This window comes from Manis javanica, chromosome 18 (assembly GCF_040802235.1).
Source record: "Manis javanica isolate MJ-LG chromosome 18, MJ_LKY, whole genome shotgun sequence".
In the NCBI taxonomy this organism is placed as follows: domain Eukaryota; kingdom Metazoa; phylum Chordata; class Mammalia; order Pholidota; family Manidae; genus Manis; species Manis javanica.
In genome coordinates, this window is record NC_133173.1 from 18,080,716 (window position 1) to 18,104,498 (window position 23,783).

The window sequence follows — 23,783 nt, forward strand, 5'->3', positions numbered from 1 at the left end:
GCACTTTGGACAAGACTCAGTTTTGCTCCTCTGGGTTCAGATTCTGCCTTCAGAATTATCCTTCCTTTTCCAAAAGAACAGTCCATGTGGACCTCTGAGTAGCCTTCTCAGTGTTCTTAATCTGTTTTCTGTCCGAAGGCTTCATTTCATTTTGTGCTGTTTCTGTTTCTTTCAGTATCAGCTAGTACAGTTCCTTTAAAAACTTTATGGGGTCTTTTATTTACATTTATAATGAACACTTAGATAAACACCACACCTGCATCATTTTCGGAGACAGATCTTTCTCTATGTAGGGCTGCCTGTGAGATAATATCCTTAGGATTCTTAAAAGCCTGGTTTTTTTTTTAAGGTATGATTGATATACACTCTTATGAGGGTTTCACATGAAAAAACAATGTAGTTACTACATTTACCCATATTATCAAGTCCCCACCCATACTCCAAGGCCGTCACTGTCCATCAGTGCAGCAAGTTGCCAGAGATCCACTATGTGCCTTCTCTGTGCTACACTGTTCTCCCCGTGATTCCCCACACCATGTGTACTAAACATAATACCTCTCAGTCCCCTTCTCCCTCCCTCCCCACCCGCCCTCCCACACCCCTCCCCTTTGGTAACCACTAGTTCATTCTTGGAGTCTCCGAGGCTGCTGCTATTTTGTTCCTTCAGTTTTGCTTCATTGTTATACTCTACAAATGAGGGAAATTGTTTGGCATTTGTCTTTCTCCACCTGGCTTATTTCACTGAGCATAATGTCCTCCAGCTCCATCCATGTTGTTGCAAATGGTAGAATTTGTTTCTTTCTTATGGCCAAATAGTATTCCACTGTGTATATATACATATTCTTTATCCATTCATCTACTGAAGGACACTCAGGTTGCTTCCATATCTTGGCTGTTGTAAAAAGTGCTGCAATAAACATAGGGGTGCATATGTCTTTTGAATCTGAGAAGTTGTATTCTTTGGGTAAATTCCAAGGAGTGGGATTCCCAGGTCAAATGGTATTTCTATTTTTAGTTTTTTGAGGAATGTCCATTGCTTTCCACAGTGGTTGAACTAGCTTACACTCCCACCAGCAGTGTCGGAGGGTTCCCCTTTCTCCACATCCTTGCCACCATTTGTTGTTCTTAGTCTTTTTGATGCTGGCCATCCTTGCTGGTGTGAGGTGATAGCTCATTGTGATTTAATTTGCATTTCCCTGAAGATTAGTGATGATGAGCATCTTTTCATGTGCCTGTTGGCATCTGAATTTCTTCTTTGGAGAACTGTCTCTTCATATCCTCTGCCCATTTTTTAATTGGGTTATTTGCTTTTTGGGTGTTGAGATATGTAAGTTCTTTATATATTTTGGATGTTAACCCCTTGTCAGATATGTCATCTGCAAATATATTCTCCCATACTGTAGGATGTCTTTTTGTTTTGTTGATGACATCCTTTGCCATACAAAAACTTTTTAGCTTGATGTAGTCCCATGAGTTCATTTTTGCTTTTGTTTCCCTTGCTCGAGGAGATGCATTCAGGAAGAAGTTGCTCATGCTTATATTCAGGAGATATTTGCTATGTTGTCTTCTAAGAGTTTTATCGTTTCATGACTTACATTCAAGTCTTTGATCCATTTTGAGTTTACTTTTGTGTATGGGGTTAAACAATAATCCAGTTTCATTCTCTTGCATGTAGCTGTCCAGTTTTGCCAATACCAGCTGTTGAAGAGGCTGTCATTTCCCCATTGTATATCCATTGCTCCTTTATCATATATTAATTGACCATATGTGGTTGGGTTTATATCGGGGCTCTCTAGTCTGTTCCACTGATCTATGGGTCTGTTCTTGTGCCAGTTCCAAATTGTCTTGATTACTGTGGCTTTGTAGTAGAGCTTGAAGTTGGGAAGCATAACACCCCCAGCTTTATTCTTCCTTCTCAGAATTGAAAAGCCTTACTGTTTAACTGAGAGAGTCTACAAAGCACAAGCTGAAGACTCTTAGAAGTCCTTCTTAGTGTTCACTTAGGTGATTCTGAGGTCTTCACGAAAGGTGTACAGCCATACCCTTAAGAACTTTACAGTGATCCACACTTTACTGGTTGTAACCTGGATTTTGTCTTTGTGCTGAAGCTCTTCTATCTGAGAGTCTTGCTGGAAGGGTTTGAGGATGAGATAATTTTATTTTTCAACCTAGTAGGTCCTGGTACTTACATGTTTCCTCTAAGTTTAGCTCAAAAACCTAATAGTACCCTCTTTAGTTTATGTCTTTCTTCTTGTATTTTATTAGAGGCAGTGAGAAGTCAGTTGTCCTGCTCCACTTCCTGCCTGGACATTTCCCAGCCATGTCCATGAGTCCTCTGGGTGCTCTTTCTGTGTCCCAGGGCAGCTCGCGTGATAGTGTTACCAATTTCCTGGCACTACGTAACAAGAGTCCCCTTTCCTTCAGCCCACAGTAACATTTCCTCACTGTCCTCAAAGTCCTCGCAGATAGTCTCTTTGAGGCCCTTGTTGCTTCTGCCCACCACCTGGCCCCCAAAACCAAAGCTACATGTTTTAATTTAGCTGCACTGCATCCAGTGCAAATCCTGCTCTGGTTTTCTGCTGCAACATAACAAAATGTCCCAAAACTTAGTAGCTTAAAATGGTCATTTTTTCATCATTATCTTTCATGGTTCCAAGTGTTAGACCCATTAAGGTGGTTCTTATATTTTTATCTCCTGTGTGACTGCATTCAGGTGGAGGCTGATGCCAGAGTTGTTGATTGAAGTTACAATTTTAAAAAGTACACAAATCTGAAGGCTACAGTGCTTTCCACATGTGTACATCTACACAACCACCACCCAAATCAAGACATGGAACAGTTCTATCCTCCCACAGGGCCTCTTGGATCTTCCTAGTCAATACTTGTCTCCCTTCCTCTCACTTGAAATAATTTTGCTGATTTCTATTACTATAGATTGATTGTGCCTGGTCTTAAACTTCATATAAATGGAATCCCACAGCATTAGCTATTCTGTTTCTGGCTTTCTTTGTTCAACTTAATGTCTGAGATGCATTCATGCTGTGTTATGATTGTTTTTTTTCCTATTGTTTTAAGGTATTTCTTTTCATGAATATAGTACAATCTGTATTCTCTCATAAGCTTGTCATTTGGAAATCCCTTTTTGTGAAGTTCCTGTTTAAGTGTTTTGCCCACTTAAAAAAAAATGGGTTCTTTGTCTTTTTATTATTGATTTGTAGGTGTTCTTTCTATATTCTGAATATGAGTCACTTGTCAATTGCATATATTGTATTTTTTTCAGTCTGTGGCTTATTGATTCACTTTATTAATGATGTCTTTTGACCAACAATCCTTGTGTTTAATGAAGTCTGGTTTATTTATTTCTCTTTTCTGGTTAGTGCTTTTCATGTTTTAGGTCTTTATCTTTCTTACCTCCCTTGAAATTTTTTTATTCTAAAATTTCATACAGTAAAATTCACACTTTTTCAACAAATGTGCAGAACTGTGTTTTCACAACAATCAAGATAGAGAGTGATTTCATAACCATGCAAAATTCCCACTTAATCCTAGGTAATTCTCTACTTATTCCTAGGTAACCATTGATTTGTTCTCCATCCCTAAAATTTTGGCATATATATAGAATCATAACTGTATGTAACCTTTTGAGACTAGTTTCTTTCCCTCAGCATAATACCCTGGAGGTCCATCTATGTGGAGTATAGCAATGGTTCACTCCTTTTATTGCTGAGCAATAACCCAGATCATTTATTCATTCCCCAGCCGAGGGGCATTTGGGTTGTTTACAGTTTTAGAGAACTACAAGTAAAGCTGCTAGAAATGTTTATGTATGGTCTTTTGTATAAATATAGGTTTTCAGTTTACTGGGGTAAATTCCTAGGAGTGTGCTTTCAGGGTCTTATGGTAAATTTACATTTATCTTTATAAGAGAATGCCACGCTGTTTTCCAAAGTGACTATTATTTTCTATTCTCACCAGCAGTGTATGAGGGTTCTTTTTTTAGCTCTTCAGTCACACCTTTGGAACCTGCCTAAAACCATGGAATAGAAGGGGCTCCCTGGTTTGTGTACAGTAACCCACTGGGAGAATTTTGCTTCCTGTTTCCGTAACCTCAGATTCAGTAGATTTCCAAACCAAACTTGTTTTTGCAGGATTGTAAGATATCAAAACATTTGCCTCCTGTGCAGAGAGGCCTGACAGGTAAACTCAAAGAGTTCGACTGAAGAGAGTCGAGAGAAGGAAATATTTGCAGAGGTGTGGGTCTGGTAGAGGTAACTAACAAGTGATGGCAGAGTGCCCACAGGTTGCCAGTAGCAGGACTCCCTTACCCCAGGCCCCTGGGCCTGAAGAGGTAAGGAGAGAGAATAGTGCTAGAACCTAGAGAGAGCTCGTAACTGTGGAAGAGAGGTCACCCCCGCAGAGAAGCTGTAACTGGGGATTACAGCCAGAGACAGAATAAACCCGAGGCAAGGAAGGAGCAGAGAGGGGGAACAGATTCCCCAACCACCCTCTTCTCCCACCCTCTGAGTCCTTTTGGAAACTCCCATTGGTCAAACCCAACCAGAAGTCATAAGGGAAACAGGCCTGCTGATGCAGTCCATCGAAGTCAGCTTTTGGGGATGCAGAGCAGGGTAAAGAAGGAAGAAAACGGATCAGAAAATGGGACAAGGGGTGGCAATGGAGAATAACCACGTGGCCTGTCCCTTTTGCTATTCAGCTTCCATTTTTGTCCTTCTCCTGGATGAACACATTTGTTTCCTTGCACAAAGTCCCATCAGCCAATGTATCATCATATGGTGATACCAGTTCAGTCTCCCCTAAAATCTAAATCGTGACATGAGCCACCATCAGTGCTCTTCGTGTAAGTATGCAGGGAAAAGAAATAGTTAAATGTAACAGTTCTACCCCCAGCCTCTGAGATGGATACAGAACCTCCATTAATAAATCAGAGCTTGCTCTTTCTGCCACCCATTTCATGTGCCAGCACCTCAGATGACACAGTATTTTACCTGGTGGGTGTTTTAATTTCATAGGGTGCCTAATGAAATACCATAACCAGGGGCTTAAAACAACAGAATCATACTGTCTTGAAGTTCCGGAGGCCAGACGTGTGAATTACAGTGTTGGCCGAGTTGTGCTCCCTCCCCACCCTGTCGGGGAGCCCTTCCTGGCCTTGTCCGAGCTCCTGGTGGTTTGTCCGTCATGGCCGTGCTCCTTGGCTGGTCGGTGCATCACTGTAGTCCTCCCTCCTCATGTGTCCTGCCTGGGTGTCTTCCTGCCATCTTCTCTCTACCTGTGGCCAAGTTCCTCTTCTGTGAGGACACCGCTCATGCTGTATCAGGACCCATTCTAACGGCCTCCTCCTAACTTGATCACTTCTATAAAGACTGTTTTTCCAAATAAGGCCATTTGTGAGCTCCTATGGGATAGGACTTCAACCTGTCTTTTTGGGGGACATAATTCAGCCCATAACAGTGGATCACCCAAATCTTCATCCCACAGGATCCAAGTTCTTCGTGATCCTGTCCTTCCCTGGTTGCCAGCATTCCCTACTGACTACCCCCTTGGGATGTAGAAATACTTGAGGTTGCTCACTGAATCCAGACACAGCCCTCCGTAGAATATTGTATAGTAGCAACACAGTCTCCTCCAGTAATTGGGGTCAACATTCTGGCCAGAAGAATGAGTCATTCTTTGCCTATTGGCCTGATAGCATAGGGGGCACACATAGGCAAGGGGCAGGGCAGCCTCCTTGTCCGAATGTCTGGGGTTTCTGGTAAAGCATTCTTTCCCTGGATACCAACGCCCATTGTTGAGAGGTTCCAAAGCTTTAGGGATAAAGATTAGATCCTAAACATTTACAAAGAGAAAAAGCCATAGACATAGGACTGGGTATGAGACTGGCAATGAAATTTTCAATGGATACACTGAAAGTCAGAATGTCTTAAAAATGTGAAGCCTCAAAATCTACATCCAGCTAAAGTAGGCTTGCTGTTGGGATTCTCCTGTTTAGCTTCAGCTTCCGCAGGCTTGCTAAGGCGCCTACTCTATGTGTTTTACAGTTGTTCATCTACTTCACAGATTCTTAAGTATACAGCTTCAATCTCCTTTTCTCTTCAGCTTTGTGGATGTACACAAATTTGAGATTTATAAGAACTCTGTTATTTTAGTGTGTTTTTGGGAAGAAGCAGTTTAAGTGGAATTGCTTTAGTCTTTGTAATGACAAATTACTTAAAAGCATTTCTCTGTGACACTGATAGTTAGGTGCTATTTAGGTGTGTTTAGGTAGCTGATTACCAGACACACACATAGATTCAGTACCTGCAGTGGCCTAAAACTAGTACTTCAGGGATGAAGTGTGATTTTTGTTTTCAGGATAAGCCATCAGGGTTTCTTCAGGAGACTGAGCTGTAGACTGCCCCGTCACCATGGCTTTACTGTTTCCTAGCACCTTATATTCTTGACTCATTAGAGAAAGACGACATGGTATCAGATTTATTTCTCCCCAACTTTTCCTTTTGGAAAGTTCAAATCTACAGAAAAGTTAAACATCCATGTGAACATCCATGTATCCTTCAGATAGATTCATCAATTGTTGACATTTTGCCAATTTGCTCTCTTACATGTATATGTATATATGTGTGTATAAGACAAAGCAATACATATATTACGTATGTATGTCATGATATATAGAGATAAGGCAGTATAATATGTACATATTTTATATTTAAAAGTAGTAATTGGTTTTTGCTAAGCTGGACAAAGTAAGTTAAGACGTAATGACATTTTCCCTACTGGCATAGTTTAAAATCATTTCCAAACACCTCAACAAAACAAAAATTGCTAACATGATTAGCAGTTGTATCAATAGTGTATTAAAATTCCATTGACCCGTACCTCTCGAGCTAAACTTTTTTTAAGTATTCTATAGAAAAACAAACAAGCTAACCAACATATACACAAAAACTTTGATTTCAGGGACCTTAGTTAATCTGAATACATAAAGCCATCTGACATAGCCACCAAATAATAGCTGCCATTTGTAATCACCAGCAATTTTGTTAACATCTTCTAATTTTCAAATTAAAAACAAAGGAGAGGTAAAGCAGCTTACTAGATGGCTGACATCTAGGCTATCTGCAATTGGACTAGAAAGGTGCTCTGCTGAAGAGTCTCAAATAATATCCCTTTCAGTGAATAAAACTACTGCTCTTAGTAATTTTAAAATGTTATATTTTATGTAATTTTAATTGTAAGAAAATGTGTTTTTTTCTTAGATAAAATATGGTGGTCTAGATTTGTGCCACATGTCCATTAAGTGATTAACAAATGTTGAGAATCTAAGGAACACCCAACAGAGATTACCAGGTTGTTATCTTGAAGGGGACTAAAAAAAACCCAAAATTTAAATAAAATAAGTTTGACTGAAAGATGCTCTTTTCCTGTCCTCTATGATTGAATTAGGGAAGCTGTTACTAGGTGGAAAGTGAGAGAAGCCACATCATGACTTAACAGATATCAACTACTTAAAGTATAAATTAAAATTTTCACCTTCATTTCTATTCAAAATTAAAATTATCAAAACTAAATTAGCATGCAACATAGCATTCAGGTTTTTGAGTCACAAAACCCTGCTTTTTATTTAGAATGCAGCAAGATTTAGAGTTTGTAGTTACAGAAAGTTTATACATAGTATTTAAATTACTGATTTTTCGGAGTTAAACATTATGTGCTATTTTACTCTTGTACACTATAAAGTAAGTATACTTAATGCGAAAATTCTACTGAGTGTACATTAATCTTTCATCATACAGAAAGTATCACTCCTAAAACTGAGAGCACATTAACCATGCATTAATGTAAGACATAATCCCAAGTTAAAAATCACCTGCTCATAGTGTTACTTTGCGTGAAATTGTGATCTGCCATACCAGATTTTGACTTTAAATGCATTTATCTTAAAGGAGGAATATCACCAGCGTGACTTCACAGAAGTGCTCTCCCCCAACATGTACAACAGTAAACTCTGGGAAGCCTCAGGTCACTGGCAGCATTACAGCGAGAACATGTTTACCTTTGACATTGAGAAGGACACTTTTGCCCTCAAACCCATGAACTGTCCTGGGCACTGGTGAGTGTTAAAAGTGAAGCAGATTTTGCATAAGGGTACATACACAATCAGCTTTTAATATTATTATTTTTGTTTTTGAAGTTAGAACTGATGCCTTTAATCTGCACAATCGTGGTTACTGATCATCTTTACCAAGTTATTTCATTCTGGAGAATGAATTTAATTTAATGATTATGTATCAAGTTTATAAATTAATAATTGTATTTGTAATAGTAATACACTTTAAATATACATATCTGCAGAGTGCTTAGTTCTTATATTTTGTTTGTGTTTATGACAAGTCCAGTGAAGTCATAATCTGTGGGTTACTGGATTTCATTGATTCCAAGATACCTTTTCCTCCCCACTTTTCAACATCTCTGCAGGGATTCATCTTTATAAGTGGGGGCATCTTAGCATTATGTCATAATTAACAGGTTGTTTTCTTTCTTAGTGATACATAAAATAATGGTACATCTATAATCTATGTTTTTTCTTAGATTCTATGAAAGAACATAATTATCATTAAGCTGGCATACAAATTCAACTTTGTGAGACAAGCATATTTACACCTAGAAGTGAAAAGACACAATTCTCCACAAAAACAATATCTCAACTATTGTAGTTTTGTATTATCAGCATACATAGTTTGAAGTGAATTGAACTTAGAAGGAAACTATTAAACCTCTGAATGTTGAAGAAAAACTCTTTGCCCTTTTTAGTAAGGATTAGAAGTTCAATTTTATGATAACAGCACATAAACAATATATACTTACTTTTAGTTTTATGAAAACTGTTATGTAAATATTCTGTTACCTCTTTTTAAACAGAAGGTGGAGACTAACCCAGTGCTTTGCATTCTCTAAAACACTTGTTAACAACTTCTTAACTCAGTTTCCCATTAGGTAGCCTGTGATTTCAAGTATAATTATAAGTAAGGCTGAGTGAAAGTAGAGAATGTAATTTTGTATTTTCTTGCCCCATAATAAGGAAGCAGCTCAGTGGTGATGGTATGTGGGAGCCAGAAGTGCTTTCTGCAGAAGAGAGGTCTTCATTCAACAGAGAACATTAATTGAGTGCTTATAATTTTTGATGCTAGAAATGTAGGTGTGATTAAGATCATCCATTTTTTTAGGGAACTCATGAGCAGAGTGGGGCAGGAACAGATATATGGATATTAAGGTACAAAAAAAATTAGACCAGTGTCAAAGTAATGGTATGTTCCAGGTATTCTTTGAGTCTGAGGAGAGACTGACTAGCCCTCCCTGGGGAAGTGTCCAGGAGGGCTTCAGTTAAGAAGCAGCCTTTGAAATGAACTATAAATGGTAAGTGGAAAATCACTGGTTGAATTAAAATAGGGAACAGCTTTTCTGGAAGAGACAATAGACAAGGTTCTTTCTCAGAACACTGTAGTGATGTAAATTCAAGGTTCAGTAATTCCTAGAAGAAATTTTTTTAACTGGTTATCTAAGAACCAGAAAAAGATGTTTACAAATCTTGAGGCTTAATTTTAATTTACCCATAGTTAGATAATTGCTTGATCTTTTAGGCTAAGTAAGAGCTGTGTGTTATTGCATCTTTTCTAGTCTAATGTTTGCCCATCGTCCACGGTCTTGGAGAGAAATGCCTATCAGATATGCTGATTTTGGAGTTCTTCACAGAAATGAATTGTCGGAAACTTTAAGTGGCTTGACCCAAGTTAGGCGCTTCCAGCAGGACGATGCTCACATATTCTGCACAGCAGAGCAGGTAAACAATAATACAGGGGGAAGCATCAATGGCATAAATTCAGTGTCGCCTTAGACACATCTCTTAACCTCTCCAGGTTGCTACAAAGTAAGATAATTGTTGGTCTAGTCTCAGGTCCCATTCAGTTCTAACATTTTGTGATCCTCTGATTTAGGTCATAGATCAGTAGTCTCTTGATGTAGAATTTATTATTTTTCCTTTTAAGCTTCCTCCAGTTTTGTTAACTAAAATAGACTAAGTAGAGTATGTTAAGGAATTTGGTAGAATTTTGGATGTCTTTGTTTTTCAATATTGCCAGGAAGTTAGAGTTTACTTTTCAGGTTTTCATGTTCATTCAAATGAAAATTGTCATGCAAAGGGCCACTATCAAATGGTTTGGCCTAATTGAAATCCACAGAACCCCTCAACCAATAAGAGCAGATATACATTCTTTCAAAGTACATGCAGAACATTTACTAAGATAGACCATATACTGGGCCACTAGACAATTCTCATTAAATTTAAAGGATTCAGTTCATACAAAATATGTTCTTGGCTACAATGTCATTAAAGTAGAAATCAATAACTAAAAGTTATCTGAAAAATCACCAAGTATTTGGAAAGTAAAGAGCACACTTCTAAATAACCCATGGATCAAAGAAGAAGTCAAAAAGGAAATTATAAAATATATATCAAATGAAATGGAAGGAAACACTTGAAATGTGTTGACCAACTGGAACCTGAAATGATCCAGTTTGGGCAACAAAGAGAAAAGAAACTAAAAGAAAAATGAACAGAACTTTGTAGATCAGTGGGACTGTAACAAAATATCTAATATTCATGTCACTGGAGTTTTGGAAAAAAGAGAATAAGGGTGGAGGTGAAAAAGTACTCAAAGACATAATCGCTGAAAATTCACTAAATTTGGCAAAATACATAAGCCTACAGTGTCAAGGAGCTGAAAAACATCCCAAATAGGATAAATGCAAAGAAATCCACACCAACACACAGCATAGACAAACTTAGAAAAAAATTCTGAAAACAATGAGAAAAAAATCATGCATTATCTTTTAGAAAAAAAAGTTTTGAACAACAACGACCTTTTTATCAAAAACCATGGAGGCCAAAGGAAAGTGGCAACATATTTCTCAAATGCTGAAAGAACCATCAACCCAGAATTCTACATCCAGAAAAATATCCTTCAGAAATTAAGGAAAATCATGACATTAGATTTATTTTAATATCAGTGGCTATGGGGAGTTCTCTAAATGGGAAGGAGATGATAAAATAAGGAGTCTTGGAACATTAGGAAGAAAGAAAGAAGAATTGTAAAAGTAAAACATAGGTAAATGTCTTTTCCTTTTCCTTTGAGTTTTCTGAATAATGTTTAATGGTTGAAGCAAAATTTGTAACACTGTCTGATATAGTTCTAAGCTTATGTAGAGAAAATATTTAAGAAAACTGTAAGTAGAGGTAAGGTTTCTACACCTGAACTGGTAAAATGATGACATCAGTAGACTGTGATATATTGTGTAATACCTAGAGAATTGCTGTGGTATATACTTGAAACCAGTATAATATTGTGTATCAGCTGTACTTAAATTTAAAAAAACCAATCCACTAAAAAAAAGCTATACACAGATATATACTTAAAAAACAGATCATCAAGATGGAATTGTAAAAAATACTAAATTTTTTTAGGAAAGAAAAAAACAAATGAATAACAAGAGAATACAGGAAAGGAACAGTACCAACAAAAAAAAGGTTAAACTTAAGTTCTAACATGTTATGTTAAGTGTAGGTTGAAATAAACCAATTATAAGCTAGAGATTGGCAGAGTGATTTAAAAACATGTCCCCAGCTATGTGTGGTCTCCAAAAAAAGCACTTCGGATATAACATTATGGACAGGTTGAAGATAAAAGGATTGAAAAGATCTATTAAGCAAATGCTATGCAAAAGAAAGCGAGAGCAGCTATAATAATATCAGATAAAGGAGACCTTAGAGAAAATTACCAAAGATGGAGAGGATATTACATAACGCCACAAAGACACAGCAATCCCAAGTGTGGAAAGACCATACAACAGAGCTGCAAATATAAGCAAAAACCGATAGGACTGAAAGGAGAAGTAAACAGATACACAATCAGAGTGGATACTTCAATATCCCTCCCCAAAATTGACATGAGTAGCCATGAAATCAGCAAAGATACAGAACATAATCAACCAACAGTATCTCATTTCCATTTATAAAACACTCCACCCAACAGCAGCAGAACATACAGGCATACCTTGGAAATAGTGGGGGTTCAGTGCCACAGTAAAGCGCATATTGTAATAACATAAGTCTGAGGAATTTTCTAGTATCCCAGTGCACCTTAAAGTTATGTTTACACTATGCTGTAGTCTATTAAGTGTGTAATAGTATTATGTCTAAAAAAATATGTGTTTAAAAATACCTTGATTAAAAAAACTATTGCTGAAAAATGCTAATCATCACTTGAGCTTTCAGCGAGTCATAATCACTTATCACAGACACCATAACAAATATAACAAAAAATATAAAATATCGAGAGAATCGCCAAAATGGGACATGGAGACATGTAAGCAAATGCTTTTGGAAATATGGCCCAATAGACTTGTTTGATGCAGAATTGCTACAAACCTTCAATTTGTAAAAAACACAGTATCTGTGAAGTGTAATAAAGCAAAGCCCAATAGAATAAAGGATGCCTGTATAGTCTATATAAATGCCCACAAGACATTACACCACATGGACCATATCCTGGGCCATAAAACCAACTGAACAAATTAAAAACTTCTTTAAATCATACATAATATTTTTCTGTCCACAGTAGAATTAAACTAGAAATGAATAATAGAAATACAACAAGGAAATATCCAAATACTTGGAAACTGAAAAACATACTTCTAAATAAACCATGGGTCCAAGAGGAAATCTCAGGGAAAATTTAAAGATACACATTGACCAGAAGGAAAATGAAAATGCAGCACATCAACATTTATGGGACACAGCAAATGCATTGCTAACAAGTAAATATGTAATGTTAAATGCACATATGATAGAACAGGAAAAGTCTCAAATCAATAATCTGGGCTCCCACCTCAAGACCAAGAAAAAAGGGCAAAATAAATCCAAAACAGTAAGAAGGAAGGAGGCAATAAAGATAAGAGCAGCAATCAGTGAAATTGAAAATAGAAAAACAGTGGAAAAAAATAAGGCAAAAAACTGGTTCTTTGAAAAGATTAACAAAATTTATAAACTTCTTTCAAGACAAAGAGAAAACTCGAGAAGACACAGATTACCAAGGTTTCACCACAGATCCTGAAGACATCAAAAGCATAAGGGAATATAATAATTCTTCATACATTAATTTGACAACCTAGTTGAAATGCACTAATTCATTGAAAAGCACAGCCACCCTAAATCACCTGATAGGAAATAGATTATTTGAAAAGCCCTGTCACTGGGAAAGGAAATTGGATTAGCAATTTAAAAACTGCCCCAGAAGAAATCTCCAGGCTCTGATTGTTTATCTGAAGAATTCTACTGAACATTTAAAGAAGAATTAGTACCAATTCTGTACAGTCTATTCTGAAATAGAAGAGGATAGAGTACTTCCTAGTTGGTTGAATGAAGCTAGTATTACCCAGTATGAAAAGCAGACAAAGAAAACTACAAATTGACATTCCATATGAATATAAATGCAAAAATGCTCAACAGAGTATTAGCAAGTAGAATTCAACAAATATAAAAATAATTATACATCAATTGCAATTGAAGTTTAACCTTCTGGGATACATGACCGATTCAGCATTTTAAAATCTGTCAATGGAATCCACCTTATGAACAGGCTAAAGATGAAAAATCATATTACCCTACCATTTGACACAAAAAAATAATTTGATAAAATTCAGTACTCCTTTATGACAAAAACATGCAGAAAACTAGGTACAGAGGGCCCGTAGAGCCCCTACTCTAGCCTTCTTACTCTGTGTGCTCTGGGGCGTTAGTTACCTTTGGAGCTCAGCTGCGGGTCTTACCTGCATGTTATCAGTCCCCTCCAAGCCTCAGTCCTGGTGGACGTGTCTGCTTGGCCATCACAAGTATCTTCACATTTGCTCTCTCCCAAATCAGCCCCCTCTTCAGCCTCCCACACCACTGCCTCTGCCTTCCCAGTTCACCTTCCAGAGGATGCACCGCCATCCTCTCCACTGTCCAGGCCAGGAGCCCAGGTGTCCTTTGCACTTTACCCCTCATGTGCAGTTCATCACAGCTGTATGCATCACTCTCCCAAGGTGTATTATTAATTCCTGAATAATTTCATTCATTCCTGAATTCCCAACAGCCAGCACATGGACAATTACTATTTGTTAATGAACGAAAGGGTGAATAGCCTGCAAGCATATCAAATTCCCTGCATTCCAGCTGCTTCTCTCTGGCTTAAGCCACTGTCATCTCACTCTTGAAGAACCCCACCAGCTCCCTCACAGCCCCTCTTCTAATCTTGCCGATCGTTTTCCTGTGCTTAAAGAAAACAAGACAGATCATGTTAGTCTCCTGTTCAAAAAACTCTTCATTGATTTTCCATTGCTCTCAGGCTAAAAAGTATAGGCATTATACTGACTTTAAAGACTCAGTTTTCTCTGGCCCCTCCCTCCTGTGCCCCTCCTCCCTGTCGTAGCAGCTCAGTCCCAGAGTACCTCCCTGGGGGGCTCCTGGCCCAGCCTGCTCCTCTGTCCTCTGGGCTTTCATTCATTTTCTTCTGCTCCGAGAGCTCCTGCCTACCTCTCTATGGAGAACCCTCACTAACCCTCTTGCCGCAGCTTGACACTCACTTCCTCTGGACAGGGCCCTTTTCCCTGTGTGTGGCGCTGCTCACAGTGAGGCGCTGTTGCGTGCTCTTTGTCCACCCCCTGCGCTGGACTGGGAGCTGCTGGTGGCCCACACATACCTGGCACATGCTGGGCATTCCTTGGATACTGGAGTAAGGAATGGACGAGCAACTGAAACAGTGTCATCAACTCAACTGTACTCTGAAGTAAAATGTGCTTTATTTCTATCTGTCATAAAGAGGTTTTTTTTTTTAATGTCATAAATGGATTTAATTTGGTGTTCTGTTTAGAATATTTCGTTTACTCCAATTTCAGATTGAAGAAGAAATAAAGGGGTGTTTGCAGTTTCTGCAATCTGTTTACTCCACGTTTGGCTTCTCCTTTCAATTAAATTTGTCAACCAGGCCTGAAAACTTCCTAGGGGAGATTGAGATATGGGACGCCGCTGAAAAGGTACACAGAAACCCCCTGCTTGTCTTTCGGTTTTGTGAATACGGAGCACCCCCAAGTGACTGCATTTACTTTGCATGAGAAATTTTTAAACTGCAAGTTATGGGTAAACATACAGATTGTAGAGTGTAGTTGTCCAGCTTTCTTTGTAAAAATGATAATAACAATACCTTACATTTGTTTCACACTTTAAATTTATGTCAGGTTTCATATGTATTCTTTTCAGTGTTGGTTGCTAATAACCAATTTCCTAAGTTTTTAAAGAAGTCCTCTGGTTTGCAGGCCCTCATGGTGTGTGTGGTGTATTTTAAACTGTTGCCTGTTGAGCCATTTTAGTGTGACTCATGGATGGAGATGCAACTGCCTGATGCTCGAGTCCCCTCCAGTCACAGCTTCCAGTGCCCACTCTCCGTCTGGAGGCACCCAGAGTCCTACAGGTCACCTCTCAGCTTTGGAAAACCAAGATTAAGGAGCTCACCATAGTGGGGGTTTTTTTTTCCTCACTAAACGTGCAAAGGATATAGTGCATCTTCTGTGTCAGTTTTTATTAGAAATGAAGATGGTGTTGTGTCCAGACATCCCAGGAATGCCTGGGCCCTGACCTGCCTGTTGGTCTCCCTTCATATTCACAGATACTATACTGATCACACAAATCACAAGGAGGAAGAGGCAGAGAAACACTACTCATGACGGAACGATTAGTGTTACTTTAGATAGCGAGGCCAGGCAGAGACTTGGTAGAAGAAGTTAGGCTTGAGGCCTAAATAGGGCCTTCTCCGCCGTTGCCCCGTGCCTGTCCTAAATTCTCCTTCTATGTCTGCTGCATGGAGGAAGAAAGCCAAATCAGACAGCATGCCCCAGGGGCAGCCTAGACGTAGCCGCCCAGCCACAGGGAAGCAGGAAGAGGGGAGGCAGAGAGCCTGGCTCTGGAGCCGTCTCTGCCCAGTTTCAGAGGTTAGCTCTGTGAGCGAATTGCAGGTGGTCTCTAAGCATCAGGGTTTGTGAAATGGTGGTGATGACGAGAACGATGATGATGGTAATAATGGTAACACGTACTTCCTAAGTTATGGTGAGCTTAAAAAGAACAGTTTATATGCGGCATTTGGCACTGCACCAAGCACACAAGAGTGCCCCTAAATGTCCAGTGTTGGTATTATTCTTATTAATACTATCACTGTTGTCACTGTGTTCATCAGGAGCAGAGTGGAGAGTGTGGAGCTAGCAAGTGGGTGGACCAGGTGTGGGCCTGGCATGGGGAGAACAGGCTGGAAAGACCCACGTATTTTTGCTTTCTTTTAGCTGATGTGCTTGTTCCCTTAGGAGATGGGCCTGCTTCCACTTGGGGGGAATGTCTCCTGTGTTAGCTACCGATCTGGGAATCAGTGAGAGGAACGTTGGAGTATTTTTTGTCTTCATAAGTCTCTGCAAGTGTTCGAAGGAGATACTGATTAGGTCGACTCAAAGGCCACACTGTTCCCTGGGTCATCAAGTTGCCTTTACGTTATTCCCCAGCTCAGATGATGTCTAGTTATGGAGCCCAGCAGAGGTCGCTAGAGGGATGCACAGTGAACGTCAGATGAGCGTTTGTCCAAATGACCAAACTGTCAGCAGAAAAAATACCCCAGGTTTGAACAATGGGAGCCCTTCTTAGTGTTAAGTTTCATTAAGAAACCTGTGGCCTGAAGAAAATGCCCTTTTCCTTTGAAAACAAACACTTAGTCGCCTTCTGTAGCAGGGCCTCATTTTCCCTGGGAACCCATTCCAGGCCGTGTCCCGTTTCAGCAACAGGAAGGGAGAGGGTGGCCTCCCCGCCTGTGAAGTGCGCATGACAGCGGCGTGTCTGATTCTCAGTAGAAGACAAGCTGCTTCAGTACGATCAGGCCCTTGAGGGGAGCTCCCAGGACCTCAGCCAACACCGGGGCCTGCCTCACTGACAGATTCTGGAAGAGTCTGCCGGGACCCCGGAGCCGGCCCTCCTGGTGACCCTCGCTGTGGCCCTGCACTGCCACTGCTTTGGCTTCCCCGTCAGGCACTTTACTCCCATGCGTCAGCCGCCCTCACGGGCACCAGTGTAATGGGGCGATGACAGGAGTTTGGATGGGGCTTTTGCCATATTCTGGCCAGGGTCGTAGGAATGCCACGGGCTCCCTAAAGAAGCTGCATTCACAGGGAATAGCCAGAAGACTCAGTCCTCTTATTAATACTTCCATGCATACCGAACCACCTCCAGGGCTGGGCATCTTCACTGCAAGCTAACTAGAGGAATTTATGTGGGTCAGGCAGAAGACCAAAGTGGGCCTCCCGCTCCCACAGCCCTGTAAATCATAAAGCATATACCCTACCCCCCACTGCGGCTACATGTACAGAGGAGCAACCGAGAGGTGGCATGTCTTGCCCTTGGTCTTCTTACCCACCTAAACACAGAGTGAGTGAGAGAGCAGTATCAAAGCTTTCATGACTTAATGTGTGAGGTCTCACCTGCAAGGGGCTGAGAAGTGCATAGAGCGGGGGAGGCCCACACTGGCAGGAGGGCCAGGCATTCCTTCCTAAATGCTAACCTGGAATTCACTGGAACAATTTAGTACATTACCTATTTTTCCAATTAAAATCTGTATGCTCCTTGAAAGCAAGTACCATCTTAATCATCTTTATGTAGTCCCTGCTCAGGAGTTTATTGAATGTGTAAGATGCTCAATAAATATATGTTTAACTAAAATAGAATATAATTAAGATTTGTGGTAACTTATGTTTTGAGCTATGTGATAAAAAGATAAAATGTACAATGGAGTCGATGTTTTCAATGTTTTCTTCTTTTTAAAAAAAAATAGCAACTGCAGAATAGCTTGATAGAATTTGGAGAACCATGGAAGATGAACCCAGGAGATGGAGCATTTTATGGCCCTAAAGTAAGTAGACTATATGCTTCAAAAAGAGTAAAATATAAAGGAAAAATAAAAACTGTCTCTAAGCAAACGTCATTTAATTTACAGATTGATATAAAAATCAAGGATGCTATTGGCAGGTACCATCAATGCGCTACAATTCAGCTGGACTTCCAACTGCCTATTAGATTTAATCTTACATATGTTAGGTGAGTAATTGAAAATGATAAATAGTAGAGTGCTCATATGCTCATTATTTGTCATTTGAGCATTAGCCATACAAAAAAATAAGTAAATGTCTAGTAGTATGTGTGCAATATGCTCAATACGTTTACCTTCTTGTAATCTAGTCGGAGATCAACTTGGATTTTCTAAGGATATAGTCTAGTAGGGGAGGGAACATAAGTATGCATAAGATTAGAGATATGAACAAAGTACCATGAAAAACGATTCAAGCTGCTAACTCCTCCTGAGACAGACGAGGAAGACTTCATAAAGAGCTGGCCTCAGGTCTATGTCTTGAGGCTGAGGTATTTGCCAGGGAAAGCAGAGAGAAAAAGGCGATTTTAACCTTGCATATCAACAACTTTCTAAAAAAGTTCTTACCTTACAGTAAAGTTGACTGTGTATGTGTGTGTACAGTCCAACTTTCTAAAAAAATTTCTTAGCCTACAGTAAAGTTGTCTATGTATGCATGTGCAGGTCTTTGAGTCTTAACACTGTGTGGAGTGGTATGACCTCCAGTACAATTCCAATTCCATCATTCCAGTAAACTCCTGTGCTGCTCTTTACAGTTTTTCTCCTCCTCTCTCCCCACCCTAGCCGCTGGCAGCCGCTAATAAGTTCTCTGTTACTATAGTTTTGCCTTTCCCAGAATGTCATATATATGGAATCATATGGTATATAATAGCCTTTGGGAATGGCTTTTTTTCACTCAGCATCATGTCTTGGAGATTCATCCTTGTTGTGCACATACCAGTAATTGGTTCCTTCTGATTGCTGAGTGTGCTGGTGTATGGATGCACTGCAATATGTTCTCCAATCATTCATTTAAGGACATTTGGGTCATTTCCAGTTTTTGGAATTAGTTTGATTATGAATAGAACTGCTATAAGCTTTAGTGTGTAAGTTTTTTTGGTGTGCATGTAACTTCATTAGTCTAGGATATATACCTAGATATGGATCATATGGTAAGTGTATGTTGAACTTGCAAGGAACTGCCAAACTGTTTTTCAGAGTGACTGTATCATTTTATATTCTCATGAGCAATGTATAAGAATTCCAAGTGTTCTATGTTCTTGTTGACACTTAGTATTCTCAGGATTCTCTTTCCTTTTCTTTTTGTTAAGCCACTCTAATAGGTGTGTAGTAGTATTTCCGTGTGGTGTGATTTTGTATTTCTTTGGTGGTTAATGATGTTAACATCTTTTAATGTACTTATTTGCCATTCATATATCCTCCTTGTGTAAGTGTTTGTTCAAGTCTTGTCCATTTTTTAAACTTGGTTGTTTGTTTTCTTACTATTGAGTTTTGAGAGTTCTTCATATATTCAAGCCCTTTAATGGATATGTGATTTGTAAATATTTTCTCCTAATCTGTAGCTTTTTAAATTTTTTACAGTATCTTAACTTTAATCTTGAGTTGTTCATTTCAATGTGGTCTAATTTATAGTTTTTTTCTTTTATGGATTATGCTTTTGACATCATGTCTGTAAACTCTTTGCTTAAATACATATCATGAAGACTTTCCCCTATGCTTTATCTTTAAAGTTTTCTAGCATTAAGTTTTATTTAGATCTAAAATCCATTTTGAATTAATATTTTTTTTTAATGTGAAGTTTAGGTCAGAGTTCATTGTTTGCATCTGGAAGTCTAATTGTTCTAACACCATTTGTTTTAAGATCTTTTTCCACTGATTGGCTTTGGGCCTTTGTCAAAAATCAATTGGCTAAATTTGTGTGGGTCTATTTCTAGATTTCCAATTCTGTTCTACTGATCCATTGATTATCCTTTGTTAATACCATACTGATTTGGTTACTGTAGCTTTATAATAAATCTTGGAATTAGATAATGTGAATCCTTTATTGTTTCCAGAGTTCTTTTAGCTATTCTAATTATTTTGCTTTTAACAGAGCTGCAAAAATTCTTCATGAGAATTTGGATAGGAATGGCATTCAATCTAAAGATCAGTTTGGGTAGAATAGACTTCTGAACTATATTGCATTTTTCCAACCCATGAACAACTTTGATTTCTTTCATTAGTTTTTACAGACTTCAGCATAGAAGTCCATGCATGTCTTGTTAGATTTATACCTGCATCCTTTATTGGGGGAGCAGTTGTAAGTGGTATCATATTCTTAATTTTGCCATCCATATATTTCACTATTAGTATTGGGAGAGAAATACAACTGATCTTTGTATGTTAATCTTATATCCTGAGATTCTGCTAAACTTTTGGTTGCTCTAGGAGTTTGGGCTTTTTTTTTTTAAGAGTTCTTGGAATTTTCTATGTAGGTGATCATGCCATCTGCAAGCAGGGACAGCTTAAGCCTTCCTTTCTCATCTGTGTGCCTTTCATCGCCTTTTCTTGCCTTACAGCCCTGAGTAGAACTTCCAGTGCTCTGTTGATAAGAGTGATGAGAGTGCGCATGCTTACCTTGTTCCTAAGCTTAGGAGTAAAGTATATGGTGTTTCTTTCACCTTTAGTACAATGTTAGCTGTATTTTTTTGTAGGTGCTCTTTATCAAGTTTAGGAAGTTCCCCTCTATTCTTAGTTTTTTTTGAGCTTTTATCATAAATGGGTGTTGAATTTTGTCAGATTTTTTTTCTGTATCCTGTGACTTTTCTTCTTCAGCCTGCTCATATGGTGAATTACCTTGATTTAAAATGCTGAACCAGCCTTGCATGTTGGAATAAATCCCACTTGATTACAGTGTATCATTTTTTATGTATATTACTGGATTTGATCTCCTAACAGTTTGTTGAGAAGTTCTGCATGTATGTCCATGTGGAATATTGGTCTGTGGTTTTCTTTTCTTGTACTGTTGGTCATTGACTGGTTTCGGTATCTGGGTATGGCTTACCTGATAAAATGAGTTGTAAAGTAGTCCATCTTCTATTTTCTGGAAGACATTGCATAGAATTGGTGTTATTTATTTTTCACAAGTTTGGTAGAATTTGCCATTAAAACCATCTACTGCCGAAGGTTTTCTTTGGGAAGCTTTTAAATTATGAGTTCGTGTAATTTGTTCCTGGCTGAGGTGTGGCGGGAGAAGGGGAGAGGAGGATCAGGGTCAGCACCTTGACCGAGTCAGGTTTGTTCCCTGAGAAGGCAGGGATGGTTCAGCATTAAGAAATGTAGTACTATTATTAATTACATTCAACAATGCTGAAAGGCATTGGATAAAAGTTAACATTCATTCTTGTGAGATGAACAGAAATGTCCTTACTATGATAAAGAACGTTTATTAGAAAACAATATCTAAATTTAGTTGGGAAGAAGGTGAATATGTCTACTACTTATACTGTAACTCAAAATTGTTCCGGAATTACAAGTATTTTAAATAAAGAGATAAAATTATCATTATCCATAGATGTTAAGATATCCAGAAATCCAGTAGAATCAAATGGAGAAAAATTGAAACTGATAATAAAGTTAAGTAAAGTAGTTAGCAATAAGGGCAAAATACAAAAATCAGTTTGCTTTCATATATATTAGCAATAACCTGCTAGTAAATGCAATGGAAAAAAAAATAATTTCAGAAGCAACAACACACAAAAAAGTAAAAGATCTGGGAATAAACCTAGCAAGAAAACTAATAATATAGAATATTTATATGAAATGTACACTGTAACATAATCAAAGGCCAAAAAACATATCTCATTTGTTTGGATGAGATTCATAGTACACTCTTGGAATGGGAAGAAACAATGTCGGGAAGATAAACTCTTCACATTTGTCTATAAATCTAATGTAATGCCAACTAAATCCACAGATTTATTTTGAGGGACTTTGACGTTAATTTTAATGTTCATCTGAAAGTGTAGATGTGTATGCATAGTTTATGCCACTATTTGCCCTTCTGATTTTAATTCCTTTAAAATAAATGGTGGGGCAGAAATTTCTGGTGCCCGGGGGCCTCTGAAAGGATCATCCTGCTTGTCTGTAATTCCCTACACAAAACAACATTGTGTAACATTCATGAAAACCATGCAGTTTTTAGTTTGTAGAATGACTTATTTCCTCACATATATGAGCAGGACTGGACTCAGCCACTTACCCCACCCACCCTAGGGCTTTCTGTGGGATCTAGAGAGATGATTTGGCCTGCAGTCAGTCTATAATGCCTCTTAGCAGAAATGACTGGCGATGACATATCCAATTGTAATTCACTGAGGTTAGTTTAATGAGTGGATCTCTCTGTTTTTACTTGTTTGTTTGCTTTGTATGTGTGTGTCTTAGTAGCTAGCTGGTATAACTTATAGATAAAAAAGTCTCCTAAGAACTTTGTAAGCATTGAATATTATATTTGTGGCAATAATGTGAAATTTATCTTTCTAAGAAAAATATGCACAGATCTTGAGGTGACTTACTTCATTACAACTAACAGTCATAACTTGGTTTTTCCATCTTTTCTCCAAGGGGAGAAGGGAATCATTAAGTGTAAGGTGCCTGTCATGAAGGTTTCAGATCTGTAAAGGGAATTTGACCAGCGGACTTCAGGAAAGATCAGCAACATTTTGAGAAACAAGGTTTACAGTGGGGGCAGCGGATATAGTGTTAGGGATGGGACGCATTTGAATCAAACAGCACTGGCTGTGAGTTGGCATTTGGTCAAGCTGAGAGAAGATTATGTGAGAGTTTATTACACTGTTCTTTCTACTTTTGTATATGTTTTCAATGTTCTCTAATAAGTTTTAAAATGAACAAAGATCAGCAAACAGAACATGAAATAAAATGAATAAGGCTCATGGAAGAGATACCCAAACGTGCTCATCTAAATCTGTAGTCAAAACACTGTGAGAAGACCCCAAAGCACTCTGCTTTGGCCCGTCAGAGTTAGAGGCTGCTGATGACCTTAGGTGCGGAAATAGCGACAGCCACTTTCCCGACCGCTCTGCCGTGGGATGACCTGCACCTGGTCTGCACCAGGGTGCCGCCAGGTGCTGCAAGCACAGTGAGCCCGCGTTCCCCTGGACTCATGCTCACTGCCCTGGAAGGGGCGCCTGCGAACTCTCAGGGAAGCTGAACAGAGTCCAGGACCGTGTTCAGTGCCTCTCCTCTGGGGATCCTCCCTCACCTGTGCCGGTCCCAGCCCAGCATTACACAGCACGGCATGCAGGACCTTGATGCTCAGGTTTCTTGAAACGGAGTGGTAGTGAAACCGCAAGGAAAAGCACTGATGGGAAGAAGGGGGATATGATTGGGAAGGGGTACCCGAGAGGTTTTTAAGGTAGTGGTCATATTTCTTAAGACAGTATTTAAAAGTATTCTTTAAGTAGACATGAACATTCTCAGCAGTCTTCACTAGAAATGATATATATTATAACAAAAATTTTTAATAAAAAAAATAGTGCAATTTTCGAATGAAGCAGTACAGCCCAGATACAGACTTAGGTGAGAACATAGTTCATTAGAAATGAGACATTTCAAATCTGGGCGGGGCTGTGGTCAGTAAATGACATTGGGACTATTGGCTGTTCATTTGGGGGGAATGTGTAAAATTTTGTATTTCATACTATATACAAGAGTTAATTATAG

General features: G+C 38.8%; 1 protein-coding gene across 1 annotated transcript in view; it reads left to right on the forward strand.

The window, feature by feature from the left end:
* The window catches only part of TARS3 (threonyl-tRNA synthetase 3), a 72,350-nt gene that overhangs the window by 42,128 nt on the left and 6,439 nt on the right, over positions 1-23,783 (forward strand). The window contains exons 11-15 of the mRNA XM_073226975.1: positions 7,962-8,128; positions 9,694-9,856; positions 15,007-15,144; positions 17,970-18,047; positions 18,132-18,232. Of these exons, the coding sequence (XP_073083076.1) occupies positions 7,962-8,128; positions 9,694-9,856; positions 15,007-15,144; positions 17,970-18,047; positions 18,132-18,232 (647 nt within the window). The remainder of the gene's footprint in view (positions 1-7,961; positions 8,129-9,693; positions 9,857-15,006; positions 15,145-17,969; positions 18,048-18,131; positions 18,233-23,783) is intronic.